General features: G+C 44.4%; 1 protein-coding gene across 11 annotated transcripts; it reads right to left on the bottom strand.

Annotated features, from left to right (window-relative positions):
- Nucleotides 1-492: 492 nt before the first annotated feature.
- On the bottom strand, nt 493-23,673 carry LOC126990399 (GRAM domain-containing protein 4-like). Of its 11 annotated transcripts, XR_007744318.1 has the most exons (16): nt 22,341-23,649; nt 20,355-21,466; nt 17,487-17,574; nt 16,365-16,569; nt 14,895-15,134; nt 13,655-13,941; nt 12,146-12,356; nt 10,658-10,867; nt 9,860-10,033; nt 9,319-9,565; nt 8,316-8,403; nt 7,390-7,480; nt 4,147-4,288; nt 2,104-2,611; nt 1,880-1,958; nt 493-1,735 (listed from the first exon to the last, which is right to left on the bottom strand). XR_007744318.1 is itself a non-coding variant. In XM_050849026.1 (14 exons), the coding sequence occupies exons 2-14, from the start codon at nt 20,397-20,399 to the stop codon at nt 2,426-2,428; spliced, it is 2,214 nt and encodes a 737-aa protein (XP_050704983.1). In that variant the 5' UTR covers nt 20,400-21,466; nt 22,341-23,649; the 3' UTR covers nt 493-2,425. The 11 variants fall into 11 exon arrangements, 7 of the variants coding, with proteins under 7 accessions (XP_050704983.1, XP_050704979.1, XP_050704977.1 ...); XR_007744315.1 differs by having other exon boundaries at nt 1,880-2,611; XR_007744316.1 differs by having other exon boundaries at nt 493-1,958.
- Nucleotides 23,674-26,600: the final 2,927 nt, after the last annotated feature.

The raw sequence follows: 26,600 nt of genomic DNA, 5'->3' as shown, positions 1-26,600 counted from the left end.
GGTGTCTGTATATAGAGTCTTAGATTTCCTCGACATGCCTCAAGAAAGGGACATAGAACGAATAGTTCCTTAGTCGTACTGATACGATCAAGGAAACAGACCAACGGCAAAGCAGAATTAATGAATGTTCACCACACGCTGCTCTGCAAGGAACACGGCTGCCACAAAACAGGCGTCATCAAGTTACAGCGGTGTCTTGATACGCCTCTCCTCATGAGTCCAAGTCGTAGGAAGAAAGAAATACCGCGGAAGGAAAGTTGCTCCGGAGTTAACCAGTGAAGAAGAAAAAAATATTGGTTAACTCTTTCTTGTGGATAGCTCAGTTTTAAAGGCTATATATAATCTAACATTTAAGTGATATACTCGCTTACTCATCTAGTGATATATAGGTAGACAGATAGATAGATATTTAGACAGATAGATAGATGGATAATTCACGAAGTTTTCAGTCCAAAGCTACCAGTATTTGTCTCTGGGTACATACAGTCTTGCTTGCTGATAAATAGTTTATTTTTCAAGGCCATATAATGCTCTCTTATAAAATAGATAATATAGACTATTCCTCTCGTGGTCTATATACATACTCAGCTAAAATATATGGATAGTTTGAGTCTCCCAAACCATCGCTACTTATCTTTGGGTGAATATATAAATGCGTATGTTTTAGGTATAGGCTACACATTAATATTAGACAGCACCGCCCACACCCACGCCCACGCCCACGCCAGGCACACCCGTCCCTAGGGTCACCGCAGCGGCCCCAGCCTTTCCCTCTTTGTGCTTGTCGTGGTTGTGGGAACGATCTATTAAACCAGTCTTCTTGCTGACAGACAGACAGGCTCGGGGGCCCATATTCTCAGACGCTGTCGGCTCCCAAATCAACTGTTTCCCAAGGCCACGAAGGAGATTAATCGAATTCTCATGAGTGAATTTTTACGTCATTGGACATCTGAATACTCTCTCCTGTAGATTAGGCTCCGATACACACACACACACACACACACACACACACACACACACACACACACACACACACACACACACACACACATACACACACACGTTTGATCTAGCAAGGGCTGTCACAGAGGCGGCGTCGAGCTCGTCACAGTATAACAATGGCACTTAGTTCGTTTGCCTTGCCTCTCCTTCCTCCTCGCGGGTTTGGTTTGCTGAATAACCGTCTTCCTCACCTTCTCTCCTATTCGCCCTTCTTTCCTCTCTCTACACTCCTTATTCCCCTTCTCCACCCATCTTTCCTTACTCTGTGTGTGTGTGTGTGTGTGTGTGTGTGTGTGTGTGTGTGTGTGTGTGCAGTTTTCTATGGCTGTGTTTGTATCCGTTCTCTTTTTTTGTTTTGTTTTGTTTTTCTTGTTGTTTTTTTCTATGTACGTGTCCAATTCTATTTATTATGTTTTCTTCATATACTTTAAAAAGGATTACTATATATATCTATGGCGCTGTATTTCTCCTTGGCTTTTGGGGCTTCTTCTTTTTCTTCTTCTTCTTCTTCTTCTTCTTCTTCTTCTTCTTCTTCTTCTTCTTCCTCGTCTTTTTCGTCTCGTCTTTATGATTCTCGTCGTCGGAGGCCTTTCTTTCGTGACCTTATATTCGTTTCATCTATACAGACTTTTCTTCATCTATTAATAACATCTACAACTCTATATTACCTTCTTGGCACTGTATTTGTAACTGGGTTCTCTGGTCCGACTTTTTGGTTCTCGTTCTCGGAGTCCTCTCGATTGTGTCCTTATATTCCTTCATCTATACAGACTTCCCGTCCTCTATGCAACACATGTACAACTCTATATTATCTCCTTGGCACTGTATTTGTAATTGAATTCCTTGGTTTGACTTTTTGGCTCTCGTTCTCGGAGACCTCTCGATTTTGTCCTTATATTCCTTCATCTACACAGACTTCCCGTCCTCTATGCAACACATGTACAACTCTATATTATCTTCTTGGCACTGTATTTGTAACTGAATTCTTTGGTTTGACTTTTTGGTTCTCGTTCTCGGAGGCCTTTCGTTCGTGTCCTTATATTCGTTTCTTCTATACAGACTTCCCTTTCTCTATGCAGCACATCTACAACTCTATATTACCTTCTTGGCACTGTATTTGTAATTGACTTCTTTGGTTCGACTTTTTGGTTCTTGTTCTCAACGTTCTTTACTTCCTTGATTATAAGCTCCTCGATGCCCTGTTCGTGTCGCCTTGAAACTATCAGTCATCTATTCAAGCACATCTGCGTCTACCTCTGTTTTGGCACTTTATTTTTCTTTCTCTTCTTTGGCGTTCTCCTGGTCTTTGTCCTCGGCCTTTTCCAGTTCCTTGCGAGACTGATTTTCACGTCTTGGGATTCCTTGAGCTTCTGTTCCCCTAATCTATTCTAACACATCCAAAACTACAACTATTATTGGCACTTTATTTGTCCTTGGCCTCTTTTGCGTCCTTCGGCTCCTTTTCCTTAGCGTCCTTGGGTTCTTTGGGCTCCTTGGGCTTCTCGACGGGATGCGGGGCGTCACACCTGGAGGAGCCCGCCCGTCGGCAGCCCTCCAGCACCCCGTCAAACACGTCGTCTCGGTTGAGGATGGCGGCGAAGAAGTAGCTCTGCGGGAGACGCGAGGAAGTTAACTGGGGGTGACCTGGAGAGGCTTGTATGATGTTCAATGAGGCTGGTAAAGATGAGTTAGGTGGGCAGGCGAAACTGGAGGCTGAACTAAGACATGACTTATATAGATGAAATGAGGCTGGGGGTGTGGGACTTAACTAGTGATGACGTGAAGAGCCTGCGTGAAGGTTAGGTGGAGCTGGTGAGGGTGCTTTAGGTAGGCAGGCGAAACTGGAGGCTGAACTAAGACATGATTTATATAGATGAAATGAGGCTGGGGGTGTGGGACTTAACTAGTGATGACGTGAAGAGCCTGAGTGAAGGTTAGGTGGAGCTGGTGAGGGTGGTTTAGGTAGGCAGGCGAAACTGGAGGCTGGGTTAAGATATAAGTTAAATAGACGAAGCTTTGCCCTCGTGGGACTTAACTAGGGAGGACCTGAAGAGCCTGAGTGAAGGTTAGGTGGAGCTGGTGAGGGTGGCTTAGGTAGGCAGGCGAAACTGGAGGCTGGGTTAAGATATAAGTTAAATAGACGAAGCTTTGCCCTCGTGCGACATAACTGGGGAGGATCTGAAGAGCCTGGGTGAGGGTTAGGTGGAGCTGGTGAGGGTGGGTTAGGTAGGCAGGCGAAACTCGAGGCTGGGTTAAGATACAAGTTAAATAGACGAAGCTTTGCCCTCGTGCGACATAACTGGGGAGGATCTGAAGAGCCTGGGTGAGGGTTAGGTGGAGCTGGTGAGGGTGGGTTAGGTAGGCAGGCGAAACTCGAGGCTGGGTTAAGATATAAGTTAAGTAGATGAAGTTTTACCCTCGTGGGACATAACTGGGGAGGATCTGAAGAGCCTGGGTGAGAGTTAGAAGGAGCTGGTGAGGTGAATTTTAGGAGCTGGTAAGGGTGGGCTGGATAGACGAATTGGGAGGCTGAGTTAGGATATGTTTGTAGATGAAGTGAGGTTGGACGCAAGGGACTTAACTGGGGATAACATGAAGAGCCTGGGTGATGTGGAGAGAGAAGGAAGGAAGGAAGGAAGAAAGAAGAGATAGATGAACGGATGAAAGAAAGGATCGGTGCATGAATGAATGGACAGACGATAGGAAAGATAGAGGGAAGAAACGATGAGAGGAAAGTTTGGGTGAGTCTGAAGGTTATGGGAAGGTTACCTAAAGACTAGCCTAAACGGAGTGAAGCTGGGCTGGGTTAAGAAGGCTTGGAATGAACTGGGTGAGTGTGATTAAGCTGGGAAGATCACACAGTAATTATCTAGGGTGACATTTGAGATATACTGATAACCCGATTACCTATTACCACCATCACCACCACCACTACCACCATCACCATCACCACTACCACCAAGACCACCACTCACCATGACTTCCAATCTCACCACCACCACCCCACTAACCCCCCCCCATAACCACTATCCCACTCACCGCCCCCCCATAACCACCGTCCCACTCACCCCCTCCACCACGACCATCACCACTACCCCACCCTCTACCACTACCAGAACCACTACTCCCTCCCCCCCTCCGTACCTTGCGATCCACGGACACCTCGATAGCCATTCCTCCGCCGGGGATCCACGGGTAACTGTTGGCCTTCTCCACCCGCGCCTCCTTCAGCGGGAGTCTCAGGTTCTTGGCCGAGTGACTCTTGCTCCGCTCAAAGCACAGGAAGCTGCCGAGACACGACCATGGAAAAGGAGGGAGGCAAACCCGAGTCTCGAGTTCACTACATAAGCTTTAAATGTCAAGGGTAAAGTTACTGTTTAAAATGACATAAGGCAGTTTTGTTTCTGTAATTGTAGTAGATTTGAAAGAGGGAATATGTATGTGTACTCATGGATGTAAACTTTTACTCAACACTGTAAAGGGAAATCCGGTATGGAAACTAAGATAAAATGAAAGGAAATTTATCACAGCATAACTTATCGAGTAAATACTGTTGATGGAATACTTTTATGTAATGGACAAGTATTACATCTGAATAGGGGGCTATGTATGTAAACTCTTACTAAACAATATAAAGCTAAATCCAATATGAAAACTAAGATGAAATTAAAGGAAGTTTACCACAACATAACTTATGGAGTAAATACTGTTGAAGGCATACTTTTTTGTAATCGACAAGTATTAGATCTGAATAAGATAATATGTATGTAAACTCATATATATACATATATATATATATATATATATATATATATATATATATATATATATATATATATATATATATATATATATATATATATATATATAAACTTCTAAAACTAATTCCAATATAGAAACTAATATATCAAAATAAAAGGAAGTTTACCACTGAATAACTTAGCCAATAAATACTTTTGTTGTACTTGATAATAAATAATAGTGTCAAGTGTACATCTAGGTAAACACTATACAATAAATAAGTTGAAAATATTATCCAGCAGTAAAGACATGTTAGGTAGCACTTAGATACGTAAGATAAAGGCGTCATGCAAATTAAGAAAACCCAGTGAAAACAAATACAAACTAATGTTATATAGGAACGACAATCCGTAACAAGGTGAAGTTTGCCTGATAATGTTGAGTGTCGTATTACTCTTTTGAGATTATGAATAAGACTGAAGGGAGGAGAGAGAGAGAGAGAGAGAGAGAGAGAGAGAGAGAGAGAGCAGTACACAAACAGTCTGTATATTTGAGGTTTTCCAGAGTATTGACATTTTCTGAAGCAATTTCCAGGTGATAGGTAACGACTTGGTAGAGGAAGACTTACCCAGACACAAACTAAGGGATATAACGAGGTACATATCTGTTAGGGTATTATGGTCCATATTATGGTCTCTTGTTCATTAAAAACCATGGCGTAGGGGGGAGACATACCGCAGCAGTACCGGCCTCGGGTGACATACCGTCCATTAGCGAGGTGAGGGGCGTTGGGGCGGCGGCCAGGCACGACAGACCGCGTGTCGCTCAACACACAAAGGCAGTGCCGGTTCTAGTCTTGTTAAGGCCCTAAGCCCCTGTATACTCTGTTCCCCTAATGTACCCTCCCCCGGGCATGTCGCTGTACGTGACACAGTGACAAGCAGTGTTGCTTAGCGCCGCTGCTGCAGCTCCAATAGCGAAAAATTCAATATCAAATTCATCCACTATTTTCAAACCATGAATGTTTGGCGTCCCACTAAGGACTGCAAACGGGTGCTGGTTACACGGGTAGTCTACCTAGAACCGGCGCTGCGAAAACATCCACTTTCTGCGACAGAGTGATACCATTCAGTAAGCAACAACACGCCTGCGATACTCAGGCCAAGGACCTTAAAAAAATGGTGTTGAAAAATCATATACTGTATCGAGTTCGTATTTTATTTCCATGTTGTGAGGACGACACAGCCGGGGTTGAGAACACGTGGAGAACAACGTCATGTAACCTGTTCACGTCACAACACTGTCACGATGCACGACTCGGGGGACACAGAGGGGGGCAGGATGGCTCGCGGCGGGGGGGAGTGTCCTGGTGACGCCATTAGTCTTGATATGCTAGAGGGAACGGCGAACGTCTATATCACATGATAGCAACGACGAACACTGATTGCAGAAGGGGAGTACGAGGGCAGAGACCAATTGTTTTCGTATCTGTTGTTTATTGTCCTAAGTTACCCGTTCAGTATTATGTTGTGTGATATTAGTTGTATTGCTATAGAGTTAGTTAAAACCATCGGGACAGTACAACTTGGAGGTGGAGCGAGTGTTTTCATAGGGACGAGGAGGAGACACTATACACACAGACTTGAGTTAGTCAGTTAGCTTCACAACAACCAACGTGCAACAGGCGAGTGGCCATAGGAAGGATGGGCAAAAATATCACGGTCAAGGAAATGGTGAGCTGAACATCGTCTGTTTTTGCTTGTAGGTCTGTTAAACGTTCATTATCTTATCCCCTTGTAAAATCAATATCACCGTCATCATTCTGTCCTCAAGTCATCAGCCACGAGCAAGACACAGAAGTCATCACTGTACTGCCGAAGCAAGTCCCACCCGGTCCCTCACACGGCATAGAAGACGCGATCATTCAGCTTATCGATGACGGTTTTGTGTTTGGAGTCGTCACTGCTCAGGGACTTAAGCATGTTGAGGCACGACTTCTTGGGTTTCGTCTTCTCGACACTCTCTTGCTGCTCGCCCGACGCCCCTTCTGCCTTGTGCTTCTTGATCTCAGGGGCCGAACACGATAAGAAGCTAGTCCCTTCATCCCCAGAAGACTCCGGTTGAAGCTCGCACTGCTCGCTCAGAGAATGCAGTAGTACTCCCTTCGCGTTGGACAGAGAACTGGGCTGTTTCTCCTTGGCCTCACCCAGGGACTTCCACGTTTGATGGGACAACTCTCTTCTTCTGGAGTGCTTGGGGCTGCCCTTCACTTCGCACGTCGGGAAGAGAAGCTTGGAGGGGATGATCGGTTCTTGCTCGTCTACGTCCTCAAGCATCTTCTGCAACGCCAGAAAATCATCGTCTTTCTCCTCCTTCGCCTCCTTCCCCTTGCTTGACTTGTTGATGTTGAGGAAGCTGAAACCGGAGGAGGTGGATGCTGTCTCCGTGTATGTCCTAGTGAAGGCGCTCTTTTTGGCTCCCTCCAGCGGGTGTTTGGAGCAGAAGGAAGCCGAGGTCCTCACCTTCTGGCCGCCCTTGGTTCTGTGCGTCACTGAGAGTTTGCCGGGCGGTGGCGAGGCTGCAAGTTTGTTAGTGGGCATTGTTAGTTTGCTAGATGGGATCGAAGGTTTCTCCTGCTTGCCTAACCTGTTGGTGAGGTAGAGGCGGCCGTTCTTAAAGGCGGAGGTAAGGGAGCGATCCCGGTTGACGAGCGTGCAGCGTCGGCCACTTTGCCAGCCTGCAACGAGAGGGAGAATGGGAATATAAAAGGGAGATAAAAGGGAATGTATTACTAGGGACATTATTGGGTAAACTAAAAGTAAAGACAGTCTGACTAATACACGGTAGAGTGGACAAAAATATAAGAGGGAAGCTTTTAATGGTGATGATAATGATAATAATAATAGTGATTCGTATCTTATAATTCGGCAGCGGTTATTATATATTTTTTTCTCCTCCCATTCCGTGTGATCATATTCTTTCCCTCCCCCTGCCTGTGGTCATATTCTTTCCTCCTCCCATTGCCTGTGGTCATATTCTTTCCCTCCCCCTGCCTGTGGTCATATTCTTTCCTCTGCGACACTCTGCTCCTCGAATTTCATTAAGCTTATTAATATGCAACCAGTGCCGGCGTGGCCCAAGGAGACTCTTCCGGCGCGTGAGGAGGAAGACGAGAAAATTATTTAATCTCAGTCTTGTGGCTGGAGGAGGAAACCTGGGAGTGAGCGGCATCCTAATGAGGAAACTGCATTGGGCGCGAGGCAGGATACGTAAATAAACAGGACTGAGACAAAGAGTTACGATATTTCACGCGCATCAAGAGTCTGTGATTCAGCTTAGTGCGACAGGGAAAAAAATGTATTGGGCGCGAGGTAAGACAACACAACTGAGACGAAGAGTTACGATATTTTTCTTGCACCAAGGGTCTGAAAGTGAACTAAATGCGATAGTTTGAAAGAATATGACCACAAGCAAGTCTGTCTAATGTTATATACAATAGCTTCAAGTAATACACGATAGGTAGAGTGGACTAAGGTAATGAGGTGAGGTGAGGCGTGGGGTGGTACACGCACCTGGTAGCGGGGTCTCCGTGGGCGGCAGGTTGAACAGCTCCAAGAAAGAACTCAGGTCGGGGGACGAATTGCCGTTGTCGGTGCGGTTCTGAAAGTCAAATGCAGCGTTAGACTTTGGTCCCTGTGAGTGTGTGCAGCGACGAGGGTGTTTCTGGTACCTCGCTGGTCTTAGAGTTTTTTTTATAGTGAAGGATGGGAAGTGAGCAAGAGGGAATGTTCTCTGTTCAGTTCTGGAAGTAAAATCGTATCGTTAGATTTTTGCCCGTATTTCTAAACGTATCGGGGCCTCAGTTCGTCTATTTGAAGAGCCTCTCGTAAAAGTTGCTGTATTTTCATGGACTTTTGTGATCCCAGGGAAAGTTTTACGCAACTTCTGAACCCTGAGCGGCAAAATCACCCATGAAAACCCGGTTATTCTTCTACGTGGCCTTGGGAAGTAGTCGTAATGGGAGCCTAATACGTTTAAGAATACAGACCTATGACCCAACACTTGTTACCATGCGAAGCGATTGTTTCTCTGCTTATATTTGGACTTCAAGATGCATTTTGTTGATGGTACAAATATGAGTGCAATTTACGCAAGCTGTCAAGGTGGTTTAGTGGATTTCTTTCACTTATGAGCAATCCTAAGGCGAAACAAATTGGATCACTCCTTCTCCCTCTTTTTCTCTCTCTAGACTCCACCTTTCTCTACCATCCGCCTCAGTACTTGCTTCCTCTCCCTCCCACTTAAGGTACATTTACTCAGGTTTCCCTTCTGATACCCACCTCAATAAACACGGTCTCTCCTTCTCATTTTTCTCTCCCTAGACTCCACCTCTCCCTTCCGTTCACCTCAGTACTCGCTTCCTTGCCCTCCCACTTTAGGTACATATACTCTTCCTTCCGCTCTACATCCCACCCTCCCCTCTCGTCCACTGCCGCTTCCTTTCCTTTACTTCCCTTTCCTACAGCCAATATTACCCTCCTAACCACCTCTTTCATTCCCTCCCCCAGAGCCCACCTTCTCGGCGCGCCTCTCCAGGTCAGCATCGGTGGGCAGCGTGTCCCAGAGCCTCGAGGTGGTGTCGTACTTGAGTCTGATCCTCGGGTAGCGGAAGAAGATGAAGTCCAGCACGAAGAACTTGAGCCCAAGGTAGATCCCCGTGAGCGTGAAGAGCTGGGCGGCGGGGAGCAGCACCGAGGCCACCAGGAGCACGCACAGGAACAGATAGAGGCGCTGTGTGGCCTCGTGCTCCCATAGACATAGACTGAGGGGGAAGAGAAGAGAGTGAGGTATGCACGGCGAAGGTTTAGAAATGCTTGCTGGACTCTTGCTTCCATTAAAAGGACTGAGAGAGAGAGAGAGAGAGAGAGAGAGAGAGAGAGAGAGAGAGAGAGAGAGAGAGAGAGAGAGAGAGAGAGAGAGAGAGAGAGAGAGAGAGAGAAAAGGGGTGGTGGGAAGGTTAAAACTCACTGAAACAAACAAACACACACACACACACACACACACACACACACACACACACACACACACACACACACACTAACACACACACACTTACTTCTTGACCTTCTCGGCAGCGTTGGACACGGCGCCCAGCTGGTTCTGGACGCGCCTCGCCACCTGCAGCACCAGCGCGAACTTGTCTCCGAGCCCCGCCTCCCCTGCCGCCACGTCCACGGACTCGCCGCCCTCCCGTCGCCGCAGCCGCCGTAAGAAGATCTGCGTCCATCCCCTGTCAGGCCACGGAGAGGATTAAGAAGGGGACACTGAATAGAATGTAAGGTCCTTTTCATAGCACTCAAACGGTGACTCCTTTCAAGCTAATATAAGTCAGTTTCCTCTCACCTCTTTGTCTGACAGGCACATGAAGGGGACACTGAATAGAATGTAAGGTCCTTTTCATAGCACTTAAACGGTAACTCCTTCCATGTTAAAATAGAACTTGTTCCTCTCAGCCCTTTATCAAACAGGCAAATAAAGGAGGGGTTTTTTTATCAACAGCAAGGGGCAGGTCAAGGGCAAAGAAAAAAAAGCCCTCTAGACGCAGCTCTAAACGAAAGAAAAAAGAACGAGAGACCAGAAGAGACGTCAGTTCAGGGTGGAGAGGTGTCTTGATACTCTCCCATCGCTAGAATATATTGTGAAACGAACGAAACTATTCTTCCCTACCATTTTCACACCTAGAGTGACAACTATTTTCTTGTTACCATATGTTCAGAGACAACAGCGGAAGGGGTGAGTGAAAGAGTGGAGATGCTGATCAACTCTTGCATTAGGCAGATGAATATCCTTAAGATGGACTTGAGTAGAGAGCTAATGGCTATTCCTTTCTCCTTAATGAAGGTCGCCTTCTCACCTCTTCTTCAGGTAGTTGAAAGAGAGCTTGAGGATGGCGAGGAGCAGGATGAGGGTAAGCAGCCAGCCGAAGAGAACGCTGTACAGGTAGACGAGCAGGGCGAGGAGAGTGGCCGAGGGCGACTCCCAATGCAGCAGCGACGTCACCACCGCTGAGAGCTCCGTCAGCGGCCGCATCACACACCCGAACCGCAGAATGTTCTCCTTCAGCCTGGGGAGGGAAAACGGTTCTTCAGCGGCACGGCGTGGTGAGTACCGGGCAGACTTTGAGGTTACGGTACTAGCCTATTCGGAAACCAACTCCCCGCGATATATTGCTGGTTTTCAAGTGGTGTTATTCATTTAGAACGAATTTTATTATATATTCTTTGGAAGTGAGTTTTCAAATCAAATGTAAGCTAGCTTGAAACTACACAGAAATGATGATAATAATAATAATAATAATAATAATAATAATAATAATAATAATAATAATAATAATAATAGTGGAAAATATTATGAGCCAAAAAAAAAATATATATCGTATTAAAAACCTAAGATAAAATTTGGTCCTGGCTGCAGCAAAGTGGTGGGTTGGTTTTCTGAGTAACAATCACTGTTTCTTCTTTCTTTACCTAAAGATTACTGTTTTCTCTCTTTTCTCTGTTTTCTGATTTATTTCCAAGTTTTGTCCGCCGTTACAGTGTTGATGCGATGTGTTAATGCTACATCTATTTCTGCTACCTCTCCTTGCAACTGTTGCCTATCTGTATATCGCTTTGTTAACCCGGATGCGTATTTCCTACAAGAATACATCACCAAGCTACTGGAGTGGAACAAAAAGTGGCTGCTCCAATTTAGTGAAGAAAAATGTGGTCATGTATCTTGGGAGGGGAAATCCAGCATACCAATACCACATGGGAAACACTCCACTACCCACCACAGAGGCAGAGGAAGACCTGGGAGCATATGTAACTAGGCTACCAGTGAAGGCGAAATCCGTGCCAATCGCGGCTACTGGGTTAAGTGTCTTCTTTATTCAATTAGTTTGGGCACAACACTCAAACACTACACAAGATTCTCATATCGTACCGTCATGTGATCCACGTTAAGATTACATCGCGATGAATATTGATGTTACAGGAATAGCCTCACGCGTGCTGCCTCAGCCTGTTTGTGGCGTCAAATATAAATCGTTCAGATTAGAGAACCGCAAATAGCAAACAGATAAGCAGATGTCTATCTCTGTATTATTCTATGTGATCGCGATATCTTGTTTTAGTTTTGCGCACGACTGACAGGACCAAACTTTATGGTACTGCAGCAATGTTAGAATCATGACATAATAATTATATATGCCAAAAATAACCCCCGTTCACACACACACACACACACACACACACACACACACACACACACACGTTCCCTCCCTCTTCCCCTTATCATGTACCCAAACAGCCATGCTCTATCCTTCCCTCCCTCCTTCCCTTCCTCCTTCCCATTCACTCACTTCTTAACAGTCAGCGGGTCGCCTTCAGGGTCTCCGTCAGGCTGCTCCTCTTCTGCCACCTCGGAGAAGTCTCGTAGTAACTCTCCTATGGCCGTCACCACCCTCACCTCCAGCCGCCGCCACCACGGGTCCTTGGCGCTCATTGTGGCCCCCGATATCTGTGTCCCCAGGCTGTGCTCCATGTCCGCCCCGCCGGTGTCACTTACATTCCCTAGCGAGGAAGAGAAGGGGAGGTGGAGCAGTGGTGGTGGTAGTGGTGGTGGTGGTGGTCACTATAGCACCATTTATAACCATTCCCTCTCTCTTATTAGTTCTCCTCCTCGTCTTCACACCATCATCCATCACAACCCTTCACTATAGTTGTCATTATATTGCTTAGTATTTCTCTCTGTCTTGGTACCTTGTTTGCTGACCTGCCTCACATCACCTTTTTTTCACTATCATCTCGATCACTATCTCTGAATATGGCCAAGTAAATCCATCACTATATTCCTGTAAACATCACTATACTGCAGAGGTTCTCAATCTTTTTTTCAGTGATGGCACCCTGAACTTATATAAACCCTTTTGTGGCACCCCTTTTTCACCCCCCCCCCCCTCCTCACTTGAATTAACTTTTTATGCACAAGTGTACCTGTTTAAATTACTTTAATTAATGAATTTAAATTATTATCCATACTCAAACCAAAATTAACATACAGTACAATACATGCCCAAACAGAACTCATCAGTCGAATTGGATTAACTTCAAGAGTTATAATTGCTGACTAACATAAAAAGAAAAAAAATTATTCAAAATTCATGATGATCTTGTGGCACCCCTATGCACTGTCCGTGGCACCCCAGGGTGCCGCGGCACATAGTTTGAGAACCTCTGCTAAACTGTCTACCTAAGTAACTTTCAAGCATTCCCTATTTCACTATCATCAAAGTCACCATTCATACTTTATCAACTATCATCTCACTCACTATCTCTAAATATGGCCCAGTAAATCCGTCACTATATTCCTGCAAGCATCACCATACTAGTAAATCCGTCACTATATTTCTGCAAGCATCACAATACTCTTGAATCCGTCACTATATTCCTGAAAGCATCACCATACTAGTAAATCCGTCACTATATTCCTGAAAGCATCACCATACTAGTAAATCCGTCACTATATTCCTGAAAGCATCACCATACTAGTAAATCCGTCACTATATTCCTGAAAGCATTACCATACTAGTAAATCCGTCACTATATTCCTGAAAGCATCACCATACTAGTAAATCCGTCACTATATTCCTGAAAGCATCACCATACTAGTAAATCCGTCACTTTATTTCTGCAAGCATCACCATACTAGTAAATCCGTCACTATATTCCTGCAAACATCACCATACACTCTACCTAAGTAACTTTCAAGCTTCATCTGTCTCACTGTCAAAGTCACCATTCACCATTTTTCGTTCTATCGTTATCTAACTGTCACTATCCGGCTGTCACGCTATCCTGCCCTGCCTCACCTCTCTCACCATCATCAGAGTCACTGTCTCGGTCTCTCCTTGGGTCGTCGTCTAGCCACAAGCTGGAGGCGGCGGAGGCGGCGGCGGCGGTGGCGGTAGTAGGCGTGGGCGGGGTGGTGATGGTAGTGGTGGTGGTGGTGGAGGTGGTGGTGGCCACGCTGGAGCCGCCCGTCGCGCCCAAAGTTGAGCTAGCGCTGTTCAGGGACGCTAAGAACTCAGACTGATCCAGGGACTTGCTCTTCTCCAAGCCACGGCGCTTCCAGGCGAACCTACCACGCGAGGGGCTTCTGGAAGGGGCAGGAGCAGAGGGTTAAGCGAGGGGCAGGATCAGAGGGTTAGCATGTAAATTTTGTGATAGGGGTGACCGTGCTGAGTGTAAATATTATAGTTCAGGGTTTTAAGTGTCGCTTCCATGCAAACCTACCGTGCAAAGGGCTTCTGTAAGGGGCAGGATCAGAGGGTCAAGTGAGCCTGTGTAGGGTGAAAATATAACTGTGTAGGGCAGAGATGTGGCCTTATGGGGCGGGGATGTGGCTGCGGTGGTGAAGGGAAAGGATGGGGGTTATATCACGCATATACATACACAAAAAAAACATGTAAACTTATTCAAATACCTCCATCTTTTTTTGATGTGGGGAGGGGGCTTTCCAAGTGCTGCCTTTTCTTGCTGCGATCTCTTAAACCATTGAAATAACCTAAAACTCTCAGCCACTAATGCATGCACGCGGGTGCGAGGGACAGCAGGAAACAGGTGGCGGGGACAGGCATAGGCGGAGAGGGAGGGATGAGAGAGAGAGGTGTGAAGTGTAGTCTTGTCATAACCGCGGGATGGTGAGGAGAGGGAGTCTGGGAAGTGCAAGGGAAGGGAGGCGTAGGGAAGAATACTCAGCTAAGTGCTGATGATGTGTCCTGAGCGTGTGATAAGGGTGAGGGAGGAGCGTCGTGTTGGGTACATCTGAGGGAGGAAGATATTAAATGCTGCGTAGTCTGGAGCGAGGGATGGCATTGTGAGGGAGAATGGGGTTACCTAAACCTATGTTTCGTTCTGAGTCTTTCGTAAACGCGTAATTCTCTGCATGAAGTAACACTACGTGGTGATATGAGAAACGCGATGTGTATTTATGAGTCAGTCTCGTCCAGAAGCAGAGAAGCACACAACAGAGGGCAGCAGACAGACAAGCAGAGAACAGACGAGCAGGCAAACGGACGGAGACAGGCGGAGAGAGGTGGAGACACTAACTCAACAACATCAAATGGTGAACTCGACTTGGGATTGGCTGCTTCTCCTCCGTACTTTACGCTCTGGCCGGGCGGGTGGTCGAAGGGGGACCTGGGGCTGGCCTTCTCGTCCACCTGTAGCCGGAGTCTGTCGGCCGCCTGATTCTGGCTCTGAGGCGGCGGCCCGGGACAGCTGTCCTCCACCTCGAACGACTGAGTCTTGTGCATCTGGTTAATTCTCTTTCGTATCCGCTGCGGCAGGCTGTTAGTGTAGGGGTTAGTGGGGGGTTATAGGTTGGTCAGAGGAAGGATTACCCTGGCACGTGGATGGGGTTTATCAGGCTTCTCCTGACTGGCTGGATTCCTCTCGCGCGCCCATGGACGTAGTCTGTCTCTCACACATTATCGTGCTGCGAATTTTCACAATATGCGCCTCGAGTCAACACAAGCTAGACTGTCATGTCTGGCACCAGTAGCCCTGCAGTGATTGTAAAACTAACATACCTCAGTCAAAATTCGGTAAAGCAAAAGAATAAGGAAATGCTAAAGAATATATTTGAAATAAGAGCTCTGAAATGTTTATACCTTTTTTTACATGCCATTGTCATTGGCAAGAGTCATTAAAACAGCACTAAAACAAATCATTTCATCCTATGAAGAGGTCTTCTGAGCACGACAGCATAACCAGATTATAAATAATTTGAATGTAAATTAAAATTTGAATAATTCATAGGAATATGTTTCCGCCTCCCTCAGAGCGCCTGGCCGTGGGCGCGCTGGCCACGCTTAACAAGCAAACACTTTTTCTCTTCGGCTTTATCATTCTTTATCCTTCATATGGCTTCCTTAATTTCTGCTCAATCTGCTACTCATCAAGAACTAACTGTGATACTTGCAGGGTCAGGTGTAGTGCATAGGAGCGAGAAGGAATTAGTGGCTCTGAGGGGAAGAAGAGCTCAGTGATACGAAGAATGATCAGTGCGTTCATTTATCGTCCTGCTAACATGTGATCCAGACGGTGGTGTAGAATTATGCTGTAATAGGAGCGAATACATCAGGGGTGTTTGGTTTGTGCATGAAGGGTACAGTTGAGTTATGTAAACATGGATGTTGAGTCCGTAGATTTTATCATATAGAAATAATATAGCAACATGTAGCAGGAAAACACATGTGAGTGACAGACAACCTCCATGAGAACGAGAGAGGAATCCAGTCATTGAGGAAAGCCCTGAGAAACGCCGCCACCAGGAACCCTTCGTTAGAACAGACTATAGAAGAGGTTAGTAGCGTTTTAAGGAGTTATTTTGGGTGGTGGCATAAACGTATACATTACCTTGCATATCTCCTTGAGGCCATAGGAGTTATCTTATCGAGAGAAATATAAACTTGTTCCTTCTAAACCTCCATCCCTTCTTTCCTTTCCCTGCCTCAAGTCACTAGAGGTTTAACGTAAGATGTAAATTAAGATCAGACCAACACATGCATACTCTACCTCGGCGACTTATCTCCAGCAGGCAGACTCTTCTCCCTGGTGTGTCTCTCCCTATCCCTCGCCTCCCTCTCGCCCTTCTCCTTCTCCTTGGCCTCCTTCTCCTGCAGCCGCTCCATCAGTATCCTGCTTTTCTCCCTCTCCCTCTCAAGCTGCTGCCGAAGTTGTTCCGCGGCGCTCGCTTCCCTCAACGCCTTGGCCTCCTCGGCTACAGGAGAGAGAGAGAGAGAGAGAGAGAGAGAGAGAGAGAGAGAGAGAGGAGAGAGAGAGAGAGAGAGAGATTACTATGTTATAATACACTGCTAAGAGATATATAAATAGATAGAAAGATAAAACTATCGTATTGGAAGGTACATATGTGTGTGGGTGTGTGTTTGTGTGTGTGTGTGTGTGTGTGTGTGTGTGTGTGTGTGTGTGTGTGTTCGTGTGTGTGTTCTACTAATGGCTCGTTTATCATGGGTAATGTAAGAGAAAGAGAAGCAAATGGCTGACGGGGAAGAAGAAGGAGGAGGAGGAGGAGGAGTAGGAGGAGGGACTGTAAGATAATTATGAAGAGGAGAAAGGAAGGACCGGAAGATAAAAATAGAATAAGAGAGAGAGAGAGAGAGAAGAGGAAGGAGGACACAACAGATGCAGGAACAGGAAGTTGGTAAAGAATGATAATGACGTTGATAATAACCGGAAGAAGAAGAAGAAGAAGAAAAAGAAGAAGAAGAAGGAGAAGAAGAAGAAGCAGAACGAGAAAACAAGAACAAGAATAAGAACAAGAACAAGAGCAAGAAGAACGAGAAGTAGAAGAAAAGAAGAACAAGAAATACAAGGACAAGAAAAAAATATGAAAAAACAAGTTGAACAAAAAGAACAAAAAGAAGACTAAGTAGAAGAAGAAGAGAAGAACAAGAACAAGAGAACAAGAACAAAAAAGAACAAACAAAACGAAGAACAAAAAGAAAAAGAAGAATTAGAACTTGAAGAACAAGATGAAGAACAGGATCAAGAACAAGAGAACAATAACAAGAAGAACAAGAAGAAGGGAAATATGATAATGAAGAGCAACCAAAAAACAACTAGAACACGAAGAACAACAAGAAGAACAAAACCTAAGATCCCAAACAGATGCCTCACCCAAGTGTTGGTTCTCCAGCATGACGGCCACCAGCTGTTCCTGCAGGGCCGACAGCTGTGCCTCCGTCGTCTGCTGGTCCGCATCGCCCTGAACAGAAAAAAACAGACATCCAGGTATAAGACACACGAAGACATGATATCAAGATTAGTTACGGAGAAAGAAGAAGTTAAAAGATACAACCGCTTCGCCCTGGAGAGAGACAGAAAGACATCCGGGTATAAGACACACGAAAACATGACACCAAGAAAAGTTACGGAAGAAGAAGTTAAAAGATACAACCGCTTCGCCCTGGAGAGTGACAGAAAGACATCCGGGTATAAGACACACGAAGACATGACACCAAGAAAAGTTACGGAAGAAGAAGCAATTAAAGAATACAACCGCTTCGCCCTGGACAGAAAAACAGATATCCAGGTACAAGACACACGAAGAACCATAGATAGATAGGAAAATAGATGCCCGGGTACATAAACACGCAAAAATGGCCCAAAGAGAATTTAAAGAAAAAAAAAACACATCTAGGTATATATAAGACACACGAAGATATGGCGCCGATAAAAGTTACGTGAAAAAATATCTTCAAAACCACGTCTGGCTGGGAGCGTCACATAATTATTTCGCGCATAATTATTATTATTAATTTTTTTTTTTCAATTTATCATTCTTAATCGTCATTGCAATATCTTCCCTAATCGTAGTGTTTGGAGGGGGGAGGGTAGATGTATATACAGAGTGACTGGCTTATTCACTCACTCATTATTTATTCACTCATATTGATAGATGAATAGATAGAATACTAGAGAGATAGAGAGATTATTGACCTCCATGTACCCTTCCTCACGTGTCCTTCCTGCTTCCCCTCATCCCTTACCTTTTTCCTTTCCCTCCTTCCCTTTGCATCCCATCCCCTGCTCCTCCCCTCACCCCCTTTGCCTCCCCCTCCCTGCCGCTTTCTCGCTCCTCCATCACACCCAGAGTGGAGCGGGATGCAATTACAGCGTCGCTCAGCCACTCTGCGCGGCCTGTCACTAAGCCTTGTCAAAAACATCCCCTTAGAGGTTTCACAAAAGTCTCTTATGTCAAACTTTAAGTCCGTCCTAATTAGGCGCCACTGAACCAGGAAGAGAAATTCGTCCCTAATGAGTTGATGGAGCCCCCAAGAGTGTCTCGCGGCCGTGTTCCATTTCATTTAGCAATTCCCAATGTCTTCAGGCGGTGGGTGAGTGGTCAGCGTGCGGGCGCGTCATTCAAGAGGACCCGGGTTCGCATCCCACCCACTACCATAAGCGGACAGTTTTCAGTCACCGCCGAGTGGCCTAAGACTACCCACTTGTTGTCCTGAAGACCTCCTATCAACCCGGATTCAAGATTCTCTCTAATAGAGGATCAAAAATGAGCTCCGGGGTACAGCATGAGCCAAGCAAGATGGCACTACTATAAATGCTTGCCTGTACCATAACGGGCTGGGGCCGATCACCAGGACTCACCAAAAAATCCTACCGGCACCATAAGCGAAACGTAAAAAATAAAAAATGTTACAAACTCAAAAATCAGCGGCAGCTTCTACGTAAACTGTTTTTCGCTTACGTTAAATTCTATATACTTCTTTTCCTCTTACTCTTCAACTTGGCTCCTCCTCCTCCTCCTCCTCCTCCTCCTCCTCTTCTCAGTGGTTGTCGCCCTCGCCTCCTCCATACCTTCCCTCCTGTCACAGCCTCTTTCATCCCATCCTAAGCACCTGTTAACCCATTACCTGCCGCCACCTGCCACCCGGCACACACACACACACACACACACACACACACACACACACTCTACATCAGCATCCTTACCATACTCCTCTCTCTCTCTCTCTCTCTCTCTCTCTCTCTCTCTCTCTCTATCTCTCTCTCTCTCTCTCTCTCTCTCTCTCTCTCTCTCTCTCTCTCTCTCTCTCTCTCTCTCTCTCTCTCTCTCTCTCTCTCTCTCTCTCTTCTTCCTCGCTTTCTTATTCCTCTTTTATCACCCTCTTTCTTTTCTTCTCTCTGTTATCTTCGTCCTCTACTTTCCTTTCCTCCCTTTCTTCCTCCTTCGCCCTAACCTCCCTTATACGAACCAACGACCTCTCCTTCCCTTCCACTTCCATCGTCCCGTCCCGTGATGTAAATTGAATAAATAATGTTGAATCATGTAAATTCGCCGCGCCGGGCTGCGAGGGAAGGGAAGGTCGGAGTATAGGGGAATTGAATGGTAAATGCCAGAGTGAGGAACAGAGCGAGGCAGGGGTTCTAAGACTGTATTTCCCGATGGATTTTTTTATTTTTCTTGGCGGGGCCTGATAGTCAACCCCTAGCACATTGTGGCGCAGGCAAGTGTTTATAGTGGCGCCATCCTGCTTGTCTCATGCTGCCCCCGGAGCTCATCTTTGATCCTCTTTTTTTAGAGAGAGAGAGGATCTAGAGTCCTGGTTGATAGGAGGTCTTCAGGACAGCATGTGGGTAGTCTTAAGCCACTTGGAGGTGACTGAAAAATCCCAGCTTGTGGCGGCGGGCGGGACGTGCCTCTAACCCATTACATAGCTTCAAGAAGGGTAGAACAGCAGCAGACGGCGCATGCACATATCCCTGCATCACTATAAAAAAGGTCTCCCCTGCCACTAATGGGCTGGGGCCGACACCAAACCGCTGCCCCTCACCAAAACTTACCGACGGAGAGAAAGTTAAGGATGAAGTTTCGAATCCCTTACTGGTGGAGCTAAGACGTATTAGGCGGTAAAGCTCCTCTTTGATGGAGCAATTATGTTTTCAAGAGTTTCGAATTTCTATTATACTTGAAGGGAAAAGTTTTAAATTAAGTTTGTTGGAGAGAGGAAAGGTAACGAAACTCACCTTCAAATGTTCCATCTTGGGGTTACTCCTGATCAGGGCTCTCATTGCGGGGCTGTGGGGCGGACGGGGCGGGGCGGGGCGAAGGGCCGGGGCGGGGAATGGTGGAAAATGTCAAAACGTCGAAGAACGAAGAACGAGTACAAACACAGTAAACAGTTGTGCGCGGAGACCAGATAAGATGAAGGTGGTGGTGGTGGTGGTGATGGTGATGTGTGTGTGTGTGTGTGTGTGTGTGTGTGTGTGTGTGTGTGTGTGTGTGTGTGTGTGTGTGTGTGTGTGTGTGTGTTCGTGTGCGTGTGCCTGTCTGTCTTCCTGTATCTGTTTTTCTTTCTTTTTGTCAGATTGTAACTCTGTCTGCCTCTCTGTCAGTCCGTCTTTTTCTCTTTAATTTCAGAGCAGGCAAACGTAAGCACTTTAAAGCTCTGGGATGCAAACTGAGGGACCAATGAATCTATTAACATGGGATCTAAGCTCTTGTCCTAAGGGATCGGATGCTGTCGGTCAGTCTCTCTTCTCTTCAGTATTAGAGAGCAAACAAACTAATGCAATTGAAAGGGACCTATGAATCTATAAACATGGGATCCAACCTGTTGTCTTAAGAGATCGGATCAAATACTACCAGGCTCAGGTCTAGCTATTCGAGGTGTGTCAGGGCGGTGCTCAGTCTAAACATACTGTACCGTTCCCAAACACTATTTAACCTGTTGACCTAGAAACACAGGAGTCAGCCTTGTGTTGGTATGGCAGTGGTGTTAGGAAGCTTATGTTCAGGGAAGGTTGCGAGCGAGGCTGTAAACATAGAATCAGAAAAGAAAGTAGGTTGTAGCGGACGAAGGTTTAGATTAGTGGTAGTAGTAGTAGTAGTAGTAGTAGTAGTAGTAGTAGTAGTAGTTGTTGTTTCTGTTGTAGTAGTGGTGGTTTCAGCGGGCAGTGTGTTGTAATAGTAGTAGTAGTAGTAGTAGAAGTAGTAGAAGTAGAAGTAGTAATAGTAGTAGTAGTAGTAGTAGTAGTCGTGGGGAGTTAGGTATCCTAGGAGAGATTGGGCGAGCGTGACTTCCTGCGGCCGATATATTGCCAAGGACGAGGCGAATGAGGCGAATCTGAGGCGGCCACTGCAGGAACGAGGAACATAACTCTTAGATTAGTCGTCTCGGGGTCTGGCGGAGGAGACAAATGGAGGGCAAAGGAAGACTGAGAGAGGGAGGAAACGTGCGGCGGAGGAAAAAGAACAGAATTACACCGTAAAAGTGAGAGAAAAAGAAATATATGGGGAATGGAAATGTCTTGAGGAAGGAGACAAATGGAGGGCAAGGGAAGACTGAGAGATAGGGAGGAAGCGCGCAAAGAAGAAATAAAGAACCGAAATAAAACGTAAAAGAGAGAGAAAAAGAAGTATATGGGGAATGGAAATGTCTTGAGGAAGGAGACAAATGAAGGCCAAGGGAAGACTGAGAGAGGGAGGAAGCGTGCAAAGAAATAAAGGACCGAATTAGAATGTGAGGGAGAAAAAGTGAATCAGGAAAAGGAATGGCTTGAGGAAGGGAGGGAAACTTGTACCAAAGGGAGGAAAAAGTTAACGTAGGAAAATGAGAAGAGTTTAGGGTGCAAAAATCTATACCAAAGGAAAGAGAACTAATTAAACGTAGAAAAGGGGGAAGGAAAGTTTAACACGAGCGCAGAAATGAGGTTTAAGTGATAAAAAAAATATATAATGGAAATCGTTGGACTGAAAAATTAATCAGATATGAACGTAAAACTGGAAAATACGAGGAGAAAAGGTTTTAATGGTCCGTGGTGGTGATGGTGGTGGTGGTGGTGGTGAAGGGAGCTGATTGGTTGGTGTGGGAAGTAAAGGGGGAGAGAGAGAGAGAGAGAGAGAGAGAGAGAGAGAGAGAGAGAGAGAGAGAGAGAGAGAGAGAGAGAGAGAGAGAGAGAGAGAGAGAGTGGAGGGGGGGGGACGAAAACTCACAAATGAGAAAGTCTTACCAAGAGTCACATTACACTTATCATTTTTTTTTCTGGTGGTATTTTTTTTTTTTTTTTTTTTTTTACATTTTCTTATTAAATTATGGTCCGTTTCTTCTTCTTTTAATTTTTCAGCGGGTTACATTGCACTTGTTTTCTTTCTCTGTCTCTTTCTTTATCTCTTACTAACACTTATAAATCTGCACTTAACCACTTTTTATATATATTTTTTTTTCTCATCAATTTTCTTCTTTTGTTGCTCTGTCTCAATATTTTCTTCTTTTGCTTTTCAGTGGGTTATATTTCACTTGTTTTCTCTCTCTCTCTCTTTCTCTCTTTCCTTATCGCAATCTCTTACTTACTCATATTTCTTATTTTTCTCTTCAATTTTCTTCTTTCGTTTCTGTCTCAATATTTTCTTCTTTTGTTTTTCAGTGGGTTATATTTCACTTGTTTTCTCTCTCTCTCTCTCTCTTTCTCTCTTTCCTTATCGCAATCTCTTACTTACTCATATTTCTTATTTTTCTCTTCAATTTTCTTCTTTCGTTTCTGTCTCAGTATTTTCTTCTTTTGTTTTTCAGTGGGTTATATTTCACTTTTTTTTTCTCTCTCTCTCTTTCTTTATCGCAGTCTCTTACTTACTCTTATTTACCTTCACTTAGCTTTACTTTTTGTTAAATTTCTTTCTCTTCCTTTCTATGCTTTTTTTCTCAGTTTCAAGCTTTTTCTTCAGTGTCTCTCTTTATCGCAATCTCTTACTCTTACTTATTTTTACTCAGCTTCACTTTCTATTGTTTTCCTCGTCTATTTTCTATACTTTTGATTCTCTGTTTCATTATTTTCTTCTATTTTCTTTTTTTTTCGTCTTTTTATCAATCGTTGGCATAAGTTATTTTCAGTTTTTGTGGTAATATTTTCCTTTCTTTGTTTCTTGGAGTTTTAAGTTTTTTATTTATCATTATCTAGTTCAGGTATCTCAAAGGCCTTCATTTATGTCAAACACTGTAACCTTTTATTAATTTATCTTCTATTTCCGTGTAGCGAAAAACTTTTTTTTATGTCACTGTAACCTTTTCTTAATTTCTCTTCTATTTTCGTGTGGCGAAGAATAAAACCTTTAGCTCGCGTATAGCGGAAGTTAAAAAAAAAAAAAAAAAGGTTGTTGATGTGAGAGCCGAAAGCGTCTGACAACGCCGACCTTCGCACCCTTTATGACGCAGATACTTTGCCAAACTTCCGCAAGGCCCATGAAAAAACACCCTTGGAAATCCCAGCAACAACTTCTACGAGAGCCTTTCTAGCTAGATGTAGCTTACTAAAGTGTCGAAACGCTTGAGAATCTTGTTATAACTCATTTTTAAGGTTACAGTCGTGTGGCGCAGCAGAAATACCGCCAGGGTCATGAGAAACCACCCATAGAAATCCCACCAACAACTTCTAAGAGAGCCTTTTTAGACAGGTGTACTTGAATCTCGAAGCGTTTGAGAACACGGACGCACGCAACGTTACCAGATTATTCAAATAAAACCACCCATGAAAATCCCAGCAACAACATCTACGAGAGCCTTTTCAAATAGATATACTAGATTGTCGAAACGTTTGAGAATACAGACCCAAGCAACGTTACCATTTTATCCTAGTTAGCACACTGTATTTTAAAGTTTCTCACCCATAGCTACTGGAAAAAGTCACTAATAATTATCCCTTGCAACCGTAACTATAAATAAATCTTGTTATTGGGGTGTAGGAGACAGTTTTGGGTGATTGAAACTGATAAACACAATGTTCTAAAGCCAGTATTCTTAATCATATCGGCGCCTCAGATCGCCTGTTTGAAAAGCCTCTCGTGGAAGTTCCTGGGATTTTCATGGACTGTTTTGTGATTCTAGGGATAGTTTTACACGGCATATGCACCTTGAGCGGGGAAAACCACCCATGAAAACCCGATTATTAACCTTCTCTGTGACCTTGGGAAACAGTCGTCACGAGAGCCCAATACGTTTAATAATGTGACTATACCTACGACAATCTGACAGCGCTATAAGACCCTCGAATCCGGCCCGACTAGCCTTTATAATTAGCACATATATATTTCCTGAACACCAACATAGACGCTTTCCTTGCTCCGATGATTCCCTCTCCACCTTCCCCCGACACCAGGCGAGACGGGAGATCATATTTTTCAAGGATGTATAATGGAAAAAAGAGAAAAATAGATCAGGAACGAGGAGGAGGAGGAGGAGGAATAGGGAGAAAACTGAAATTTATACAATTGATATGTATGAAACGAAGCCTTGACCCGTGTGATACGATCAGAGAGAGAGAGAGAGAGGGGGACAAAGAAAGAGGAAGGAAGAAGAAAAAAGTGAAGAAGAGAGAAAGAGAGAGAGAGAGAGAGAGAGAGAGAGAGAGAGAGAGAGAGAGAGAGAGAGAGAGAGAGAGAGAGAGAGAGAGAGAGAGAGAGAGAGAGAGAGGGGAGGGGGGGGGAACGTGTAGGCTGGATTAAAAAAGGAGGAGGAAAAGGGAGAAAAAGAGAGAGCAAAGGGAGGAAAAAAGTGAAAGAAGGGGAGAGAGGAAAGGAGGGAGGGAGGAAAGGAGGGAGGGAGGGAGGGAGGGAATGGCTTGTGACACCTGCCATGCCGTGTTGAAGGTGTGCTGTTTAAAGGAGAGAGAGAGAGAGAGAGAGAGAGAGAGAGAGAGAGAGAGAGAGAGAGAGAGAGAGAGAGAGAGAGAGAGAGAGAGAGAGAGAGAGAGAGAGAGAGAGATGTAATAAATAATAATGTCGGAAAAGCAAAGAAAAAAAAGAAAATGAATGAATGAAAAGAAAATGATTTTTTTTGTCTTTCCTTCTTCCTTCCTTCCTTATTTCCTTCTTTGTTGCCTAATTCTTTCTTCCTTTCTTTCTCTATTCCATCCTTCCTTTCTTTCCTTCTCTTTCTTTGTAATTCTTCTTTCATTCCTATTTTTTCCACTCCTTTTTTTCCTTTTCCTCTCCTTCTTTCTTTTCTTTCCTCAGTATTTTCTTTTTCTTTCGTCCTTCCTTTCTTCCTCTGTTCCCTCCTTCCTTCCTTCCTTTCCTTCTCTTTCTTTTTACTTTCTTTCATTCCTCTCCATTCGTTTCCATTCCTTTTTTTTCCTCTTCTCAATATTTCTTTTTTCTTTCTTTTTCCTTTTCCTTTCTTATCTTTTTCCTCCTTTTTCTTCCCTTCCCGTTTATTTTTCATCATTTCTCTTTAATTTTCTTTCATTCTTTTCTAATTTCTTCCACTCCTTTTTTCCTCTTTTCCTCCTTTCTTTCCTTTCCTCAATATTTCCTCTTTCTTTCTGTCTTCCTTTCTCTGCTCCCTTTTCTTCTTCGTTTCTCCATTCCTTTCTTTTTTTCTTTCTTTCCTTTTCTTTCTTTAATTTTCTTCACACTATTTTCTGTTTTCTTCCATTCCTTTTTTTTTCGCTTTAATCCCTCTTTCTTTCCTTCCTTCTCTCGTTACTTTCTTTCCCGGTATTTTTCTTTAGTTTTTTTTAATAACACTTTTTCTTCTATCCTTTTCTTCGTCTCCTTTTCATTTCCTCATTTCCTTTTCCTTTTTCATCTTCATCCTTTCTTTTCCTTTCTCTTTTTTTCTCTCTTTACATTTCTCTATTCCTCTACTCAATTATTTCTACATCTCTTTTACGTCTCTATAGTTTAATTTTTTTCCCTTCCCTTGGCGTCACGCTTCATCGTTTCCTTTTCCCTTCTTTTTTTTTCCTCCTTTCTTTTCCTTTCTTTCCTATTTCTCTCCCATTATATTTTTTCTCTATTCCTCCATGCAATTATTTCTACTTTTCTTTTCCGTCTCTTCAGTTTTCTTTTTTCCCTTCCCTTTGGTGTCACGCTTATAAGTCAGGTGTTGGCAGGGCAAGAGGAGCTCAGCGAGGACTATTTTTGGCAGCCGGGTTCACCTTTTTCCTGCCCTTTTTATACCTCTCCGTGTTTTTGTAATTTTCCTTCCCTTCCTGCCCCGAGAATTTAACTTAATGACTTCTCGCTGCCAAGAAAGTAAGTGTCGCTGATTTATGGGTTTGATTATTTGTTTGTTTGACCTGTATTTTATTTATTTACTTTTGTTTTTTGTTTGTTTGTTTGTTTTTGTTTTGTTTTTGCGACGCGTGACGAATGTTTTTTTTTTTTTTTCTATTGTGGCCATGTTAATTTTTTTTGTGTGTGTTTACTGCTACTACTGTTACTACTACTACTACTACTACTACTACTACTGCTACTGCTGCTACTTTTACTACTAC

This window comes from Eriocheir sinensis, unplaced genomic scaffold (genome assembly GCF_024679095.1).
Source record: "Eriocheir sinensis breed Jianghai 21 unplaced genomic scaffold, ASM2467909v1 Scaffold1615, whole genome shotgun sequence".
Lineage (NCBI taxonomy): Eukaryota > Metazoa > Arthropoda > Malacostraca > Decapoda > Varunidae > Eriocheir > Eriocheir sinensis.
The sequence above is the reverse complement of the archived record's forward strand: the minus strand, read 5'-3'. Positions and strand labels throughout refer to the sequence as shown.